Source organism: Cupressus sempervirens, chromosome 1, assembly GCF_028749045.1.
Source record: "Cupressus sempervirens isolate cs-2001-9-10 chromosome 1, ASM2874904v1, whole genome shotgun sequence".
Lineage (NCBI taxonomy): Eukaryota > Viridiplantae > Streptophyta > Pinopsida > Cupressales > Cupressaceae > Cupressus > Cupressus sempervirens.
The window spans coordinates 306,567,597-306,587,252 of NC_143118.1; the positions used below are offsets into that span (position 1 = coordinate 306,567,597).

Below are 19,656 nucleotides of genomic sequence, written 5' to 3' on the forward strand. Positions count from 1 at the left end.
TAGACTCCATTTATTCCTCTACTTGGTTAGGTCACTTATCTCTTCGTACAAACCAATTGTTCTACAAATTTCTCTCCTTCCCTGGCGTCCATATGACCCTCCTTCAAGACTTCATGAACGACTTCTAGCTTCTGCTGTATTTGTCCAGTAATGAAACGTACATGCTGTACGAACCACGTGAAATATAAAAAAAAATGTATAGTGCATACACAAGCAAGGAAATGGCGTATGGAATAGGTGTAGAGAATGCCGTACGAACTTCGGTCCATATTGCTAAAACATCATTACTTTTCCTTTGGTGTATGTTGAATATGGTCTTGTGTCCATACGGTGACTAATGTCTTGCTGCCGTATGGTGACTTTGTTGGCTGCCGTATGGTGACTTCATTTTTTTAAATTTATTCATTTTTAATTTTTATTTTTTTCACTGATTTTTACTGCTTCTCAATATTCGTCGATGATGAAACAGGTTGCGCATGATATATTTTCAACTTGAAACCGTTTACCGTTTCCGAAATTTCCTGCCTGTCCAATGTCCCTAGCTTTATTACTCCATTATCACCTACTTCCCGGATTTGGTATGGCCTGACCCATTTCACTTTAAACTTTCTCGGTTTGATTTCATTCCGTCCGTCATACTTCAACACCAACTGTCCTGGTTGGAACTTGTTCAGTTTTAGGTGTTTATCATGCCACGCTTTGCAGCTATTCTGTGTCACCTCCGTGGCCCATTGTGCTTGCACTCGTCGCTTATCAAGTTTATTTAAGTTACACAATCTCTCCCTCAGTTTTTCCATATTGCCCAGTCTGTTCTCGAAACTCGGTACCATGAATTCTATTGGCTGCCACTCCTTGCCATCAATAACTGTATTCTTGATTTTAGAACCTTCACTTCGTACTGCTGAAGTTTTTATTAAGCCCTTTCTCTTTGTTTCCTGTGTGGACTGTATGATGTGTTTTACTTGCTGCTGGCACCTTTCTACTATATCCGTGGTTCGATATAACATTTTCTTTCTGCGCGGTCCGTTTATTGTGTACTGTATGGTGGAATCTTTCCTTTTTTCTAGGTTCGTACTGTATGTTCTTTCCTTCAACTTTAGTCCTAACCACCTTTCCTTCTTCTGCTTCTCTGTATTCCTTTGGACATTCATTTCCCTCTTCTTTCTCACCTTCGTCAACCCATAACATATTACAGCTTGGAAAGAGCTCGTAATCCTCCATCTGCCAATGGAAAAGGCCGTTCACCGAATCCAAATCATCGTCCGTCGATCCTCCTTCCAACCGTAGGAATCCTTCCTCATTGGGTTCCAATTGCTGCTTTCCTTCATCCTCTTCTTCAGAATCAGACGATACAGCTTCTTCGCCCATCATTTGTGTGTGTAAATCAATAATGAATCGTCGTCCCTTGCTTTCCATTGTTATTGTATTCTTCTTCTAGTCATGCTTAACCCTTGCTTGTACAAGCCATCCTTGGCCCAGAATGGCGTCATATCCTTTCTTATTCAGCGGAATGATGACAGAATCGAGTACGAACGACTGTGTTCCAATAGTTACTGGTTGTGCCATCAGGATTCCCAATGGTTTGATCCTATGCTGGTCTACTGCGAGCAACTGGAATGTGGGTGGCCACAACGTCGACTATCTCAACTTCTTCTAGGTATCTTCCGGGAGGACGTTTACTCCTGAACTTTTGTCCACAATTGTGTTTGAAAGGACCATTCCTAATATACCTATCTCGACGACCGCAAGATGCCATCCAGATGTGAGGGCTAACAACATTGAGTCTGCTGCACTTGCTCCGCTTTCCTTCTCCCTTCTGTCTGTTGTACTTGCTCCACTTTCCTTCTCCCTTCCGTGTTCTCCTGGTAATTTAGCAGTCGGGGCTATGTTCATGAGTGCTGTCCGTAGTTGAGACATTGTGAGGATCAGATCATTTAACTTGACTGGTACTTCAGTTTGTAATATCTGTCATATGATGTTCTGTTCTGCGCAGTTCCTTGTTGAGGTATCGGTAGTGTCCTTCAATTGTGATTTCTCTGCCTGCGCTTCTTCCAATCTCTTCTTTTCTTCCGTTGGGTCGGGGTACAGTTTTGCTTGTTTACAAGTGATTGCCAAGACTTCTTTGACCACGCCGATGCTGATCAGATTCACTCTTGATTTCAGGTACTTGGCATCTTCATGATCTTCAGGACCGCACCATCTGCATAACAACTTTGGTGTATTCACTGATGTACAGTTTCGTGCAAAGTGGCCCCACAAATTGCATGCTTGGCATTGAACCATCGGGCGGCCATTCGCATCTTACTGAATTCGGTTGCGGCTCCCATTATTATTGTTGGTATTGTTGTTTTGCCCTCTTATATTATTTCTGTACCCACTCGAAGTGGCACTGTCATTGCTAGTGTTTGCGCTCCCTCCCGACGCAGAAGCCTCTTGTGTTAGGAGCACTTGTTGATGCCCTCTTGTTTTCATATTGAAGGGGCATTCTTTTGTGGAATGTCCCATAATTTGACAGATATTGCAGAACTGTTTTTTTGGATAGGACCCCTTCGTGTGACCTTCTGTCTTGCATTCTGTGCACCATAGCTTGTTTCCCTTCGTCTCTTTCTGCATATTCTTAAATTCTTTCATCATTCTGATCATATCCTTTTGGAGAGCTCGGACTTTCTTACTGTCTTTTTCGTCACCACCGCTATTTTCCTCCGAAGACGAGTCATCTGAGTTGGATGGGCTATTTTTCTTTTTCTTTTTCATTTTCTGTTCACTCTCTAAGTTCATTGCCCGATTGTATGCTTCGGTGTATGATGATGGCGGCACAATCTTCATTTTCTTCCTTAACTTTGGGCGTAGTTCTTCAATGAACCATCTCTTTTTCAACCCATCTGCCGGCTTACTTTCCATTTTATTTATTAATTCTTTTAGTTTTCTGGCATATACACGAATTGTTTCATTTTTTCCTTGCTTTGTGGTGTAGATTTTTGCTACGATTTCATTGTCGTCGCACAGTAATTGAAACTTGGTGATAAACTCCTTTTTAACGTTCGCCCATGTAGTTAATTTCTGAGGATCCGCATTGGCAAACCAATCAACTGCTACACCCCTTAGGGTTGCTGAAAATTGTCGCACCCATTCATCTGTGTCAGTTACGCCATTCGTTGTCTAAATTTTTTCACATGTCTTATAGTGTCTGATTGGATCAGCTATTCCATCACCATCAAACTTTGGCAACTCCTTTGGTCCTGCTATTATTACTTGATTTCATGTACGGGCGCTGTTCAGTACTGCTCCACTGGCGCTGTTTGGCACTGCAACACCGACGTTGTTCTGCACTTCGACACCGACGCTGTTTCGGGCAGTCGTCTTATTTCCAACAGCTATGTTCTGTGGTGAAGAAGGGTCTTCGTTAAGCGAAATTGTCCATTTCAGAAGTGTATCGGGGACGAGAAGTTCACTCCACGCTCGTGCTCCCTTGGCACTTCGAGCCGTGCGAATTAATTCCCTTCCATTTGGATTCTCTTCCCTCGGCGTATACAGGTTGAGAAATTCCTCCCTTGCTTCTTCCACCAAATCCAACCGCTATCGAGTCTCTTCCAACAACTCCTCGGTGCTTCGGTGTCCGTCGACAATCTGCTGAAACCTCCATCTGCGCTTGGCCTGTTGTGCCAAAATTAAATTTTCTCGTGCGGTGCGTATTCCATCTTTTGCCTTTATCTTATTTCTATCCTTGTTGAGCTGATTTGGCATTAGTCTTCATTCCTCTGCCTTCGTTCCAGGTCCATGGGGCAACGACGCCAAATGTTTACCGTATGGGGTAAACGGTTTAATGCATATAGATAATAGACAAGAACATGTAACAGTAGTACTCCTTTTTTAATTTGCATATATGCCGAAGAGATTACATAGTGCTTCCAATGATGATTACAATGATGACCCAAAGTTGTACATATACCATTCCGAAGAACCTTCCCGAAGGGGCCCGTCGGCTACACAATATCTACCGACGATGTCAACCCATCGGCTATACAATATCTACCCGTTGGCTACACAATATTTACCGACTACAGACTGACCCGTTGACCAACATTGACTATCGTTGGTGAATGAGCAGACAATGCAATATTGATGCAAAAACATGTCCAATGATTACAAGTTGATATGAAATGACTCACACATGCCCAAACCACCTAAAAACAATCCTCTAATGACCAATCAACAAAATTTGGAGGGAAATGGGCAGGATCATGCATGATACTCCTGCACCACATCTATTCACTAATAACTCTCTAGATTTACTGTAGTTTCCCAGAGAAAGTCTTACCCCATTCTCGTTCAACACTTCTAGTTTAAGGTCTGAAAATTTATTCCAGATCTCCTAGTATTTTCCAAGTGATTCCAAGTTTTGATTGAAAGTCACAAAAATTCCATTCGGCTGGGACACCACCATTCTTGCGTATGTGAGTACTTGGAGTGTTTCTTTATCAACTCTGTCGCCTATGCCATCATTTGATCCACCCATGTGTTAATGGTTGTAAGTTTGTAACCATTTCTCCAACCCTCTCAAGCTGCCTTTTAGACTCCTTTGCAATAGAGGATGCTAATGGATCAACTTGTTCTAAAACTCTGGCAATCTTTCAAATAACTGTCATGAACAAGTCATTTTGTTCCTCCAACTGGGTTTTCTTCTTTTTAAGCTCATTGCACTCTTGTGCTAGTAGTGCAACAAAATCTTGAGCATCATTGTTTAGATCAGCATGTGTCTGTTTGCCCGAGTCTAACTTGGTGATTTTGAAATCAGCTAGTTGCATCTCATCATGGGGCTTCTTTGTAAGGGATCTGCTATCTCCACATATTTGGTTCTGTTTCTATCCATCCAAACCCTTGAAACTATTTTGGCTCTCTTGGCACCCTTGGCCTTAACCTGTTTTAATCGTGCAAAGTTGAAGCCATTTGGCAAGATTTGTTTCTTTCTCTTAGATGAGCTGGGTTGGGAACATGTTGGGGTAGAAACAATGGCTGGTGTTTCAGTTTGGACAGTAGGAGGAGTAGTCCTTGTAGTAACATTAGGCATTGATTCTACCATGAACCTGTCAAAATCACCAAGTGTAGAGTAGCCTTCCGGAATTGTGGGTGAACACAGATCAGAACCATAGGAGACAATATCATCCAAGTTTTTACAAGGTGTATCCTGAATAGGCTCAGTAGCTTGAGAAGATAGTCAAGACCATTGAGAATGAGTCAATATCAGCACCAATCAAGAAACCAGATACATCCGCAAGAATGAGTTCCTGTGTAGTTTCAACAGGGGTAGGTAGTGTGATTGGAGCCTCTGAAAGTACCTGTACTTCCTCTTCTTGCTGATCATCTTCTATTTCCTGAATGACCACCTTTTCCTTTTCCTTTGATTTGAACGTCACTTTTACAATGGTTCTGGAAGAGGAAGCATTATCTTTGTTCTTACTTCTTATCTCTGATGGTTCCATGGTGCCACTAATCACGGGATACGTCAAATAGATGGAATTTGGAAAATTTAATAGCATTTTTCTCAGCCAAAGGACTGAGTAATAGGTTGGTATCAAGTATGTGGATCCATGATTATGAGGGGATTTTGTTGGACCTGTCAAAATACGGTAGCTTCATCTTTCTCCTGATTGGGTTGGCTTGAGGTTTGACCTCATAGTACTCCTGAAAGGGTATACAATTTTGTATTGCTGGGTCTAATCTAGCATACATTTGTGTAAGATCTTCTGCATACCTTGTGAATGTCTCGTCTTCTTACATAATAGGTTCTTAACTTGGCAGGAATAGAGGAATGATTTGTCTGAGGATGGAACTTTGGGTAGAATGTTCATTCTTAGAATGATTTGAAGGAGTGTCTCTTCCTGAATTTGGAACAGATCTTTCATTACGACTAATGTTCATGCTTTGAATAGCTTGGTGGATTAGTTAATTAGTTCTTTCAAACCTTTCATTTGTTTGCTACATAAAGGTTCTTAGTTCATTTGCCAATTGCTCGAGCGTATCTGTTGCACCCTTCCTATGTTGATATGTTTTCATGAACCATCTTCTATAGTATGTCAGGATTATGCTCTGATAACATTGTAATGTCCCTGCCTAGAATCTCAGAAGCAACTTCAATGTTTGCTGTGGTGAATTCCATTGTATGTCAGATCTCAGACTTGAATTGTTCCAAGCCTAATTTCCCCCTTTTTGATGGCCCACATTCTTGCAATAAGGTTGCTTGGCATTGAAAGGCATTAGCAACTGAGAATGGTACAATGGACCTGTAGATTGCAATGCCCTTTTATGCAAATTGAACCTGACCAATTTGGTATCTCATGCCTCGCAACAAGTTCCAACTGGCTGATTTAACATTTTCTACATGTGAGTGTTCTTGATAATAGGTTGCTATCTTAGCAGTGATTGGCACACATTGACCTTTGCAATATAATTCTCCAAGGAGTGTATTGTGATCACCAAGGGATGGAATTCCATACACCACAACAATTCACTATTTCTTTGAATCGATGTGTTTCTCACAAGAATGAAATTGACAACAGTGAACCACTCTATGTATATTGCCTTTTCGTCCTCCAATGCCATAGACTAGTATGAATGAATGGATATAATTGGTCCCTTAGATATAATTATGTGGTTCCTTTTGGGTTTGTCTTGGTGTATTGGGCCTTGTTGCATAGCTATATGTGGCGAGCTGAGTAATGATATGGTTGCAGCTATTAATATATGCTCGTTCAATAAAGTTTATATATATATATATATATATATATATATATATATATATATATATATATATATATATATATATATATATATATATATATATAGACACACACATACACACACGTCACTGGGATCTATGCAACCTTCATAAGCAATAGCTATTGCCAACTTTGATTATCTCAATGTCTCCCAATCTCTTTATTGCTGGTAATCAATGTGCCATACTATACTAATTTGTAATTATATTCTTGTCTTTACATCCACGACTCTTCCTTTCCTTATATCTTTGTTGAGTATTCCTGCCACTTCCAGGAAAGATGATCTACAATTATATCCTCTTCCATGATATTACCTATCCAGTTTTATTACACTGTAAAGGGATGATAAAGCTGCATATAGAGAGACATGCCTATTGTTTAATGCTTAGTCTCTACTAATCGATCAGCTTTGTGGGCTTCATTAAATTGTTGTCTTAAAGGATGTAAAATTAGTTCTTCAACCATGGTTGATTGGGATAGGAAAAGGCTAACAATGTATGAGTAATAGAATATTATTAGAATTTAATTTAATTGTAGAATTTATGAAGAATTTACCATTTAATATTATTAATTTATTACTGTTCATTTAGTATTGTAACATTATTAATTTATTCATATTCATATTTATATTTTATTACAACATTTATTTATATTATAATTTTATTACTATATTTAATAATGGATTATATTATATTATAGTAATTCTATAATCATTAATTATTATATAATATTATATCAATTAATATATATTATATTTGTAAAAAATTATATTAATAATATAATTAATTTAATAAAAGTATATTATAATTAATTATTATTTATTTCTTCATTACTTTATTTATATTATTTATTATTAAATCCTATTATAAAGAAGACAAACGATCCTTAAATAAGGAAATACAAAAATGATGTTTTGAAAGAAACAATTTTTAATAGAGAACTGAAATAGAAATATACTAAACTTTATAAATGACTAGATACATTAAGTGTCTAGACTCTAGATACATCTAAGAGCCTTAAATGATCCTTGTGAGGTAAATAATACAATTTTATTCTAATAACCAAGACATAATAATAGTCAGTGTACATTGACTAAACCCTACCCTCCCCATCTTTGTTAGGATATCCACCATTTGAAGCTTGTTATGAATGAGAAAACAGGTGAAACCGTTGAACTCTAAACATGCATTGTTCAGCCAAAACCTTTGCTAGTCCATGCTTATTAAATAAAATGGTATTGATATTTGTTGATGGCAGCATATAGTATTTCATACATGCTGTGCATTTTGCACTAGATTATAGCCAAGGTTACCTAGAGATGGGGAGACTTGGAGGTCTTCAGTACTGGTACAAGTACTGGTTTGCCTATTTCTCAAAAATAGGAGATGGGGGTGATTGGAGATGACAACTTTTTTTTGAATATAATCTAATAATTTCCAAGAAATATCATTGATTCATTACATAGTGCTTTGAAAACAAGAACAATGGAAGGTTTAAGTATGAACATTGAACATTAAAACCAAAGGCAAATACTAAAGACTAATAGTAATGTGATTTATTCATTTAATATTGTGTCATATAGAGTCCAATAGTTCAAAAGTCAAATTGCATATCTGATTTCTGATTATTGTATATGATCATATCAGATTAATAATCGCTGAGACTATCATTGCATATTGAAATTTGAAATCCAAAAATATATAGTTTGATGCTAAATCGCAGAAATGCAAACAAAAATCTCAGAACTGTAAACAAAAATAAAAAATCTATCTACTATCATCTACAACAAATGTTGTCTCTGGTTAGGGCTTTGTCTCAGTTCAAATGGGAAATCCTCGGGCTTCCAAGTGCCTAAAATGACAGTCAAAATAAAACATTTTAAATTTAATTTGCCCTTTTCTGTGGAGAGGTGTGGGAGATTCTAATTTTGTGGCTGGCGACTTTGATACAAACTCTCCAGGCATTTTGAAGACTCTAGAGACTCGAAAAGTCTCGGAAATGCATGTCGAGGAGGGGGAGGCATCTCCATGTAACACTGGTTATAGCCCTTAACTTATTGTTTCATCATGTTATTAATTTTGAAACTCATTGATGATTTGTCTTTTTCTTTGCCACCCATTTTCATTTTGTATCAGTTCATGGTAGATGGTCATGATTAATGTAGTTCTTGACCTTTATCAATTTGTTTGTACATTTTTTGATAATTGGGTCGATGGCATAAATATCATCTTTATTATGGATATATCTCCAAGCAATCATGTTTCAGCATATTTAGTCAATATCTATATTCACATCTCTCTTAAAAGCTTCGTTCTTGTAGATTCTTCCTTGCATAACCTTTGCAAATCTTTATGTATATACAATATGAATATACTGAATGTACATGTATGGTAATTTCTCGCTTCTATTGTTGTTGCAATTGTCGTCTTTAGTTGATATAAGGTTTGCTCCTTCTTTGAGACGAATATGAATTATTTGATATGCTCTTTTTAAGGTCATTCAATGTGCTGGTTGAATATTTAAACCATTGATGCTAAGAGTATAGCTTGCTAATATTAGAATAATTCAAATCAACCTTCTTGGGCTATGCATTGTGTTTCAAACCTAATTAATAATAGAATATCTGCTTGGAGCATATACTGTTTCAAAACCAATTGATTAGGTAACTCATGAAATTCTACTGAATAGTTTTCATTGCACAGTTGGCACGTAACTTGGAACACATACAATTTTAAATTATAAACTTTGGCTAATAATAATACTGCTCTATTATATTATTAATGAATTACTCGGAGGAGTTGTTCAGCAGTAAAATTATGTTTCAAGGTTTTGAAAATAGAGGAAGATCATATAAAAAATTCAATGATGCAAGGATTAAAGTCACTCAGATCTTTGAAGGTTGTCCATGAAACATATCAATACTTTTGTCATTTTCTCGTTGTATTTGAAAAGCTCCAGTACTAAAATAATTTTGTGTTGCTAATTTTATAGAGATTTTATGCCATTCAACAGGTTCTGAACCTATGGTTGAATTTTGTGAATAAATTCACAAAGCATCTAATCAGGATTCATAATAGGTCATAATTTGATGCTTTGTGATTGACACACCTGTGATGATGACTTTCAATTGTGTGTCCGGATTTTGGGTCTGACAATGGTTACACTGTTTGACATGGGCCACATATATGTTTGTTGCAGGACCTTTGTTGGGACAAACCTAAGCCCTGCATGGGAGCAGTTTCTCTTACCAGTGAGAGGTAGTGTAATTCAACAATGGATTCAGCTTGTGCTTTGGAAGTTCATCCTCTATTCAAAATCTAGGAGCTGAAGATGAAAGGCAGTTTTATGTTTGATCATAAAGAGTTTAAAATTACTCCATTTTTAATTTGACACATTAATGTCTTTAATTTATATATATAGTCCAACATTGTTATAAACCATGATGAGGATCATTTACATTTTTAATTTAGGGAAGTATTTGTTTGTCTCCGACCATTGATAGTGCATATTTTCTACAAACATAAATGCACGAAGATGGTACTCAAAAAATTTAATGTGCGTGAGTCATTTTTTGTATTGACATAGAATATCATAGACGGAGAAAAAAAATGATAAAGAAATCCCACCAAAGTGGTTTAACAGCTTTAAGGACAGATTATAATGAAAATCACTGTCAGAAATTGAAAAGTACATCTTGAACATCTGTACAATACAGTAACCTATCTTGATAATTGGATCAAAAGATGACTCATAAATACAATTCTATACTCTCCTCAGTATACTACAGTTGAAGAACGCTTTATTTATAAATAGACAAAAAATATCTCATACAGGAAGATTGATTGACTTGTTTAAAGGGAATTGTAAAATAATATAAAATTAGATGATTCATATGACAAATAATGGTACAGTACGACATACCAGAATTTTTTTACTATTTAGCATGGGTATACAGTCAAGACCAAATGTCAAGAGCTCTAATACAGTAAAAGGCTAAAAATAACCTTAATCCAAATGCGCCCTTATTCCCTACATGCAAATAATGCAATACCATTTGAATCTAGGTTATCACAAACTGTAATATGCATCCCTATTTGTTATCTGTTTTTTTGTTTCCAATTATTTTTTGAGATGCTTTGAAATGTTTTTGCAATATAAACAATGACAATAATAGTGGTGATAAAAAGAGAATATTTTTGCACTTTTATGAACTCATGAAATGAACAATGATCAGAAATAACACTTCTAAAAATTCCAAATTTAATTCTTTATCTGGTTTAAAAATATTACTGAAATATAATGACAACCTAGATCATAAAATGGTATTTCATATCAATATGCCACATACAATGCAGCCAAGAAATATTTGGAGCTGCTTGCAAATATGCATTCCAGAGGTGGCAAAATAAAAAATGGATGGGTAGGTCTGGAAATGTCAAACAGCAGTAAGGTACTCTAAAAATGCAGATTCGAGCTCTTACAGCCCCCAACTGATGCCCTAGAAAATTCATGTGGCCCTTCAAGGAATGTTACTAGGAAGAAGATATAACTAGCAAATAGAAATAAACCCTCTTCAAACTTATTCAAATATGATATACAATAAGCTCCAAAAGTCTGATATGTATCTCCACTATGCCCAAATGTGACCGCTGAATGAAATCAACAAGTATTCTCCAAATCATATTGATCAAGAATGTAGATAATGTTGTTTACAAGGGGTTTCATCTTCGCAAACCAAAGATAAAGCAATCTCCTCCAAGACAGAAGCAACATCAAAATCAAAACTCAACATATCGAAAATGAGAGCCAACAAGTCTCTTTTATACTTTGTCCAAGAGGGTTGACCCCTTTCTCCTAGGCAACTTTATTAATTAAAGTTGTTTCCTTTTATTACTTCAAAGTCTCATAACACTTAAGGGGTCATCTATTTAAAATATTTCACTTTACCGTATAACTTGTCTTCTTTATTGTCCTTAATTTAGTTCCCTTCTTGTTAGGTTCTTCATCCATAGTAACTTTGGTACCACATGTTTGGATGTTGTGATTGCAAGTGTCATTTGGTAAAAGCAGCGAAGGATGGAAGTTACTCAAAAATGATGTAGCTTAATAGCAACAATCCAATTGTTTGCAGAAAAATCTAAAATGACAATTTCACAGATAGAGAAAGCTTTTCTCAATGGGGCAATCTTCCACAGGGCATAAACCAGTGTAACAGCAGAGTGTCCTAGCTGTTAGTCATTAAGAGAAATCGATTCAAATTTCTTCTTTAGCTTCTCCTTGAGGTTCCTAGTGTCTTCATTTTCATTGAATCTATTTAGTCCTTTTTAATAATAGCATAAGATGCTTACAACATGAAGGGTCACTATTGGTTTAGAATTCTTACTTTCCAACATTTTACAGTGATTTTATTTAAAATTTCAAACTACAATAAAATATGCCCGTTCTTATATGCAGTTTGTCATTATTTTTAGCACTTTTTAAGTTCTTAAATATTGTTGATGTTTGATTTTTATTTCTTTTCCCTTTGCTTCAGTATCTATTTTATCTACAACTGGTGGATTTGATTTACAAGCTTACTACAAAAAGGCTCTTAACATATTGCTCCATAAGTGCTTTTTTAGGGTTCTATCAAATAAAAATAAGATAGCCTAGTATTTTTTTTTATGGATTTTAATGTATTAGGATTGGTGGCTTAGATGTTCTTTCATGTGCTAGATGTTATCTATCATGTTTGAAAACTTACGGCTTATATTGCTGCGTCAGACGATGTAGAGCAATGCGAATACACTTCAAGTCCACTGGGAAATGGAGCAATTGTTGAGACAATCGATAATTTTGTTCTTGTATTAAGAAGAAGTCACAGTGTTGGAGAATTTCCAGGTCATCTTGTCTTTCCTGGTGGGCATTCAGAGGTAAAAACAGAATCTGAACTAAAAGCATCTACTGAAATGTATGAAAGGAAATAATAAACTAGTGTTAGTTACTAGTAATTATGTTATTACAAAGTTTTCATGTAAAAGGATAAATAATTTCAAGTAAAAGTTAGCAGAATTGCTTCGAGATTTTTAGGTGCTTTAATACGTCTTTTTAATTTTTCTTTGAATACAAAAAAACATACGAGCTATTTCTGGATTCAATTGCATGAATGATTTTGCATCAATATTTCAGATCACATTCTGTGATCCATAATTAGGATGATATTGCTAGAAAGAAAAGGATGAGATGAATAGAGTAGCAGACTCAAACAACTAAAAAGAGGAGGAAAGAGGGAAAGAGGGAGAGAGAAGCAAAGGGAATGACAGTGATGCCTGAAAAGACCAAAAACCAAAACTAAATATTGACAAAGTAAAACAAAAAGTATACAAATTGTGTGTAAAATATAAATAAAGACACAAAGCAAAGAGAAAAATTAGAAAGCTTATAAAATTAAGTGAGAGTAATTTATAACCATATTTACAATGAAAACATATAATAAACAATAAAAACACAAACAAAGATGATCTAAAAGTAATTAATAAAAAGAATAGCAAACACTAAATTATTTATATGAGAAGCAAATAAAAATGAAAAAAAAGAAGAAGAGCAATACAAGATTTGAGAGATGGGATGTGATATTTCACTAGTGAGAGGGGTTTGAAGGTACAGCAAATTCTTTATTTGGAAAGGATTTTAGCTAATTTGTGTGACATGACCTCAATATATAAGGTCATGCTAGGGGGTCACCAAGAGGAAGGTGGATGGAATGGGGAAGGAAACGATCAAACCACAATGTGCATGATAGTTCACTTAGGACGACTTCGTAAAAGGATCAAAATTAAATTTTGATTAAGTTCTTAGTTAAAACCAATGGCCATGTATTACTTAATTGAAATCATCTCCTTCATTTGAGTCACTTCATTATATAATGAAATCATGGTTCCACCATTAAAATTAGACCTTTTGTGAGAATTTCACACCATCACCCCATTGCAAATATTGACCCCTTCTTTTGTTGGTAGGTCTAGGTGGTAGACTAATTCTGACAACAATGCTGAGTATATTACGATAATAGATAATCGTTTATTATTAGTTAATGGTAATCTATTTGTAAACTATTGTAAATATTAGAATGTTTCTAATATTTAGTTAGCTTTAGTTAGCTGTAGCTTTTTTTAGCTTTCTTTCAGCTAGAATAGAATATTTCTATTCTTTACGATCGTTTCCTATGGAAACATCATTCCATTCTTTTGTATATAATGACCTCTCAGTCTCTGTTAATAACAAGCAAGTATTTTACCAATTACTTCATAATATGGTATTAGAGCATGGTTAATTTTTTTCGAAAAATATAATTTCTTAATTGAAATTCAAAGATCATTATTTTCAAAATAAATTTTTTCCTCACAGACCTGTTTTACAATTCTGTTTATTTTTTGGCTAAGGTTTTTATGAAAGAAAGTCTGCAAATTGCATCCTTAGAAATCGTTGTTTTTTCTCCAATTGCGTTTTTTCTTTGGTTGCAAACTGGTGACTTTTTTTTTGACATTTTGCTTGCAAATTGGTTGGTTTTATCTTTGCTCATGGTGTGATCACAAAGCTCGTGTCCAAGCAGAGCCATTTGTCACGATTTTTGGCCGCTGTTTGAAATTTTTGGCCACCGTTTGATCAACTATGCATACTTCAGACACCATCTTTGGTGTTGTTTTTGCTCTCCAACGCCAAAAATGACCTCAAATCTGCTGCTTGCTACCACAAATTGACATTTTTTAGTTTCGAAACTCCATTTTTCTGCAACTTGGACTTTTCATGGCTGCTGACTAGGGTTTTCTTTGAAACCCTAATTTTTGAGGACCAAAATTTTTTTTATTCCAGATTCTTGGTGGGTTTTTCGAGAGCTCAACTAGGTTGTCGTCAGATTTTTCTAGGTGCCTCGATTTTTGAGCCAATGGATCCAGAAACTGATAACATTTTTTTTCTAGGTTTTTTGAGCTCTTTTTTGGGTCATCCTTCAAATTTTATTGGTCTTCCCTTTTTTGCCTTGAAGAACGTTCCTTAACTGATTTTCACGTCTTTACGTTGAAAAATGTGCCATGGCATCTCTGAGAAACATTTTGCTTGAGCACAACTCAAAATTCAATGGTCAAAATTATGGCACTTGGAAGCAATGGATCATAGCAATTTTTGAATATCAGAATACCGATCAAATTGTTCAAGGTGTTACAAAGCATTTGACTGCTGTTGGTACTGATTAGGATACATGGGATTTGAATAATCGAGAGACGGTAATGCTTCTCAAATTATCCGTTGCTGATGATCAACTCTCTCAGATTCCATCCGACAAGACAATTGTCGAGATCTGGACACATCTCAAAGGTCTTCATGAAATTTCTGAGAAAAGAAGAGCTTTCTTTTGGAGGAACACTCTATTTTCTATTATCATGGATGAGCGAACCTCGCTCCAGGAACACCTGAATAGGATGTAGGAAATCCGTGATCATTGGCTTGCCATTGGTCGCAAGATATTGTGGTTATCACTCTTCGGAGTCTACCAAAGTCCTATGAGCATTTTATGGAGATTCTCAACATCACATCTTCTAGTGTTGATCTGAAGTTCACTAATCTATGCACACTCCTACTTCAGCAAGATCGGTGGAAACAACAATTCGGTAGCAGTTCCAGCTCCACCTCCACAGAGCAAGCCTTTGCTGCTAAATCCTTTCAGAAGGATAAAGGCAAGTTTCAATAGTCGTCTCAGCAGAAGTCTTCTGCTTCAGCTTTAGACAACTCTCAGAAGAACATTCAATGTAATTATTGCGACAAGTTTGGGCACATGAAGGTTGAATGTCAGAAACACTTAGGTGCACAATCTAAGCAATCAGGTTCGTAGCCCAAAGCAAAAAGTACAGAACACATCGAGTAGACAAAATTTTCCCTTTACGTCTTCATGGCTAAAAGACTTGCAGATGATGTGAAGTCATTTGCTTGGTACATTGATTCAAGTGGCTCTCATCACTTCACCCACCGTAGAGACCGGTTCATTGACTACCAACCTTAAACGGATTTGGTTATTTTTGGTGGCGTAGAAGAGTACACTGTTATCGGCAAAGGCAACTTTCAGATTTAATTTGTTGGGAGGAATCTCATATTTCTTGATGTGTACTATGTTCCAGGGATGGAACTAAATCTACTCTTAGTCAGTCAATTACTACGACATTCTCCACACTTGGGTGTCACCTTTAGTTCACAACAGTGCACCATCACTGATCGGGCGACTCAGTCAACTATTGCAGTGGGTCTTTTTCGCCTTATTGATTCTAGTGATTCTCGAGACTTAGCTATGGCTATTTGGCGGTCTTCTGTTAGCACACTTTGGCATCAATGATATGGGCACTTAAATGTGCATTATCTCATACAACTTTCTCAGAATGAGCTTGCTCTTGGATTGCCAGAGATTCAGACTCAATAGCTTGGAGTTTGTGATGCATGTCAGGCTGGGAAGCAACATCACACACCTTTCACTAGTGGCGATTCATGGCAAGCTTCTTAGGTACTTTAGCTTGTTCATGCCGATATCTGTGGCCCTATGGCCACTCCTTCTGTTCTTGGGTCTAGTATTTTTTGCTATTTGTTGATGATTTTAGTAGAAAAATGTGGGTGTATTTCCTTAAAAATAAATTAGATGCATTTCTTGTATTTCAAAAGATTGAACCTTTAGTTGAAAAAGAGTTTTTGAAATCTATTATTACTCTTAGATCAGACAATTGGGGAGGGGGGGAATTTTGTTGTAATAAATTCTCTAGCTTCTTGGATACTCATGGCATCAAACGCCAATTAACCACACCCTTGTCATATCCCCATTTTAAGAAAGAATTTTAATAATAAGTAGATAATACAATGTTATTAAATAAATAATAAAGTTATATTATTACTAATACTAAAATATAAAACAAGGAAATAATAATAATTTAATCTATATTATTAATAAAACAATATTTAATATGATATTTTAAATAATTAAAAAATAATAAAATTTCAATGAGTAAAGAAAGAAATAAAATTATTTACAAGAGACAATATTGTAGAAAGTACGTTAACTTTCTAAATAGAATTTAATAATAAATAAAATAAACACAAACAAGTAAATAAATAAATAATATAACATAGAATAATATAAATTAACTAAATCTAATGAAAATTCGAGAGATGTTTAACAAATAGACACGACTCCTTAAAATTAAGATATAAAAGGGAGGAGAGTTTATTTTAGAGAGTAGAAAAAAGGAAGAGGAGGAGAGGAGTTCAAAAGAAAAAATGGAAGAGGAAAGTAATATGAAGAAAATAAGGAAGTGACTTTCTGAAAAGGTATCAATGATATTGAAAGGATGTGAACCTTTGAAAAGGTCATAATTATGAACAGTTGTGACTCTTCAAAAATATTTTAATTATAAAGTATTGGGATTTTTCCAAAGGATTTTTGTTATGAAGTGTTGTGACTTTTCGATAACTTTTTGAAAGGATTATAACTATGAAGTGTTGTGACTTTTCAAAGGATTTGTATTATGAAAGATTTTGACTCTTGGAAAAGAAGAAACAAAAAAGTATATTTTTTCCTTTCCTTATAATTAGAAATCGAAGAAATTTGGGAAGTAAATATAGAGTTGGGATAATCTAGAAGGAATAAGTCATTGAAGGGCTAACTAAGGATTGAGCCACATGGACCAAGAAAAGAAGGTAAGAAAGGTATGTTTATGGATTATATTTATTTAGTTATGTTTATGAATTTATTAATATTAATGAATTGTACTTGTGGATAATATTGTGTTAATCTATGGGGTTAGCACCATGGATATTAATGAGACTCAAAGCATGAAGCATGTGAGATATTGAGATCTCTATTGTCCACCATAGTTGAGAATCAATGTGAACTTGAAGCATGGAGCATGTGAGATATTAAGATCTCCATTGTCCGCCATGGCCGAGAATCGATATTGAAGCATGGAGCATGGAGATATTAAGATCTCCATTGTTCGCTATGGCCGATAATCGATGTGACAAAATATTCTGATGTTGTCAATATATGCATATGCGAGTAGCCTTAGATAGAGGATGCCTGTTGAAAAAGAATCTTAAGGGGTGCGCTTCCGGGAAGACGATGAAGCAACTATGAGCTAGGAAGCCTGACTTGGAGACTTCTTTAAGATTGGGGTTAACTTAGAGGGTAGAATAATATAATTAGTTTTATTGTTGTTGTGATTCTAACCATTATTTTGCAGAAATTATTTGTCCCAAACTAACACTAATAGTGGGGACATTAGAACCCCACACACCACAACAAAATAGTGTAGTTGAATGTTGAAACAGAACAATCATCGAGATGGCTCGATCCATGCTCGAACACAGACGTGTTCCGAAGAAGTTCTAGGCAGAAGCAATCAACACTGTAGTTTATCTTTTGAACCGGTCACCCACAGTGGCGGTCAAAGGTAAAACTTCGAAAGAGGCTTGCTCAGGTCGCAATCCCAGAATCAGTCACTCGAAAGTTTTTGGCTCCCTTGCTTTCATTGGATCCCTGATGCGTCATGCACCAAGTTGGATGCCAAGAGTCAAAAACTCATGCTTGTTGGATACAGTAGTCTTTACAAAGCCTACCGTCTAATCGATATTGAGACATCTCGTCTCATCTACAGTCGTGATGTAGTCTTTGATTAACAGCGAGGACCTTTCATGCCTGTTTCTCCCGTTCCTGATCTAGCAAACTAGCTTATGAAGTCTCATGATTTGGGAGTTAGGCTTCTATTAGGTCCACCTGATGGGAGGGCTCCAATAGCTCTTGCAGCTCCAGTTATACCAGTGATCCTTGTCCAGACACCTCTAGCTTCTCCTGTAGGATCACTTCGATTTGTAGATGCTTCACATGAGTTTGATCTTGATTCTTTTGATGAGGAACATGATCACCAAGTATCTCCTGATACTAATGTTGGTCGTTCTCCACTTTGGCCTAAGTGGTGGGTTAAGACACTTGCTGATCTTCGTGATGATGAGCTCATGGATGGGAGAATTGCTCGAAAAAGCACAAACTTATAGAGTCTATTAACTTTGCTCTCATGGCCAGCATTCATAGTGTGTTTGAACCTCAATTCCAGAGTGGGAACAAGCCATGACATCTGAACACTAGAGCCTGCTGAAGAATAACACTTGGGTCCTTTCTAATCTTCCACCAGGGAAGAAACCCATTGGCTGCAAATGGGTTTACAAAATCAAATACAAATCCAATGGTACTTTGGATAAGTACAAGGCTCGTTTAGTTGCGAAGTGCTTTTTTCAGCATTAGGGCATTGATTACGAGGAGACCTTTACTCCTTTTGCAAAGATGAGCACCATCAGATTAGTTCTAACCATGGCAGCACAATTTGGTTGGAAGGTCCATCGGATGGATGTCAAAAGTGCTTTCTTGAATGATGATCTCCATGAAGAGGTCTACATGATGCAGCCTCCTGGTTTCAAGGTTGCTGGTAAAGACCATTAGGTTCTTAGATTGGTAAAAACTCTCTATGGCTTGAAGCAGGCCCCTCAGGAACGGTATATAAAAATTGATAAGTACCTTAGTAATCAAGGCTTCAAGAGGATTTCTTCAAACTCAAATTTGTACATCAAGACTACTGACAGTGACATCATCCTTCTAGTTATTTATGTGGATGATTTGATCATCACTTGCAGTTCGACATCTTTGATTCAGGGAATCAAATAGAATTTATGCTAGTCTTTTGATATGACTCACCTTGGGGTCATGGATTATTGCCTAGGTGTTGAGGTTTGGCAACAATCTTCTGGTATATTCATCTCTTAGTCCAAATATGGCAGGGCTTTGTTAGACAAATTCCATATGTAGGATTGCAAGCCT

General features: G+C 36.1%; 1 protein-coding gene across 37 annotated transcripts in view; it reads left to right on the forward strand.

Annotated features, from left to right (window-relative positions):
- NUDT9 (nudix hydrolase homolog 9) overlaps nucleotides 1–19,656 on the forward strand; it is a 197,839-nt gene that overhangs the window by 87,154 nt on the left and 91,029 nt on the right. For all 37 annotated transcript variants that reach the window (XR_016363293.1, XR_016363294.1, XR_016363316.1 and 34 more), the window contains 2 exons: nucleotides 9,975–10,033; nucleotides 12,540–12,688. Coding sequence is in view for 28 of the 37 variants with exons in the window: in XM_089823471.1 (XP_089679597.1) it covers nucleotides 9,975–10,033; nucleotides 12,540–12,688 (208 nt within the window). In the remaining 9 variants the exon portion in view is untranslated. The remainder of the gene's footprint in view (nucleotides 1–9,974; nucleotides 10,034–12,539; nucleotides 12,689–19,656) is intronic.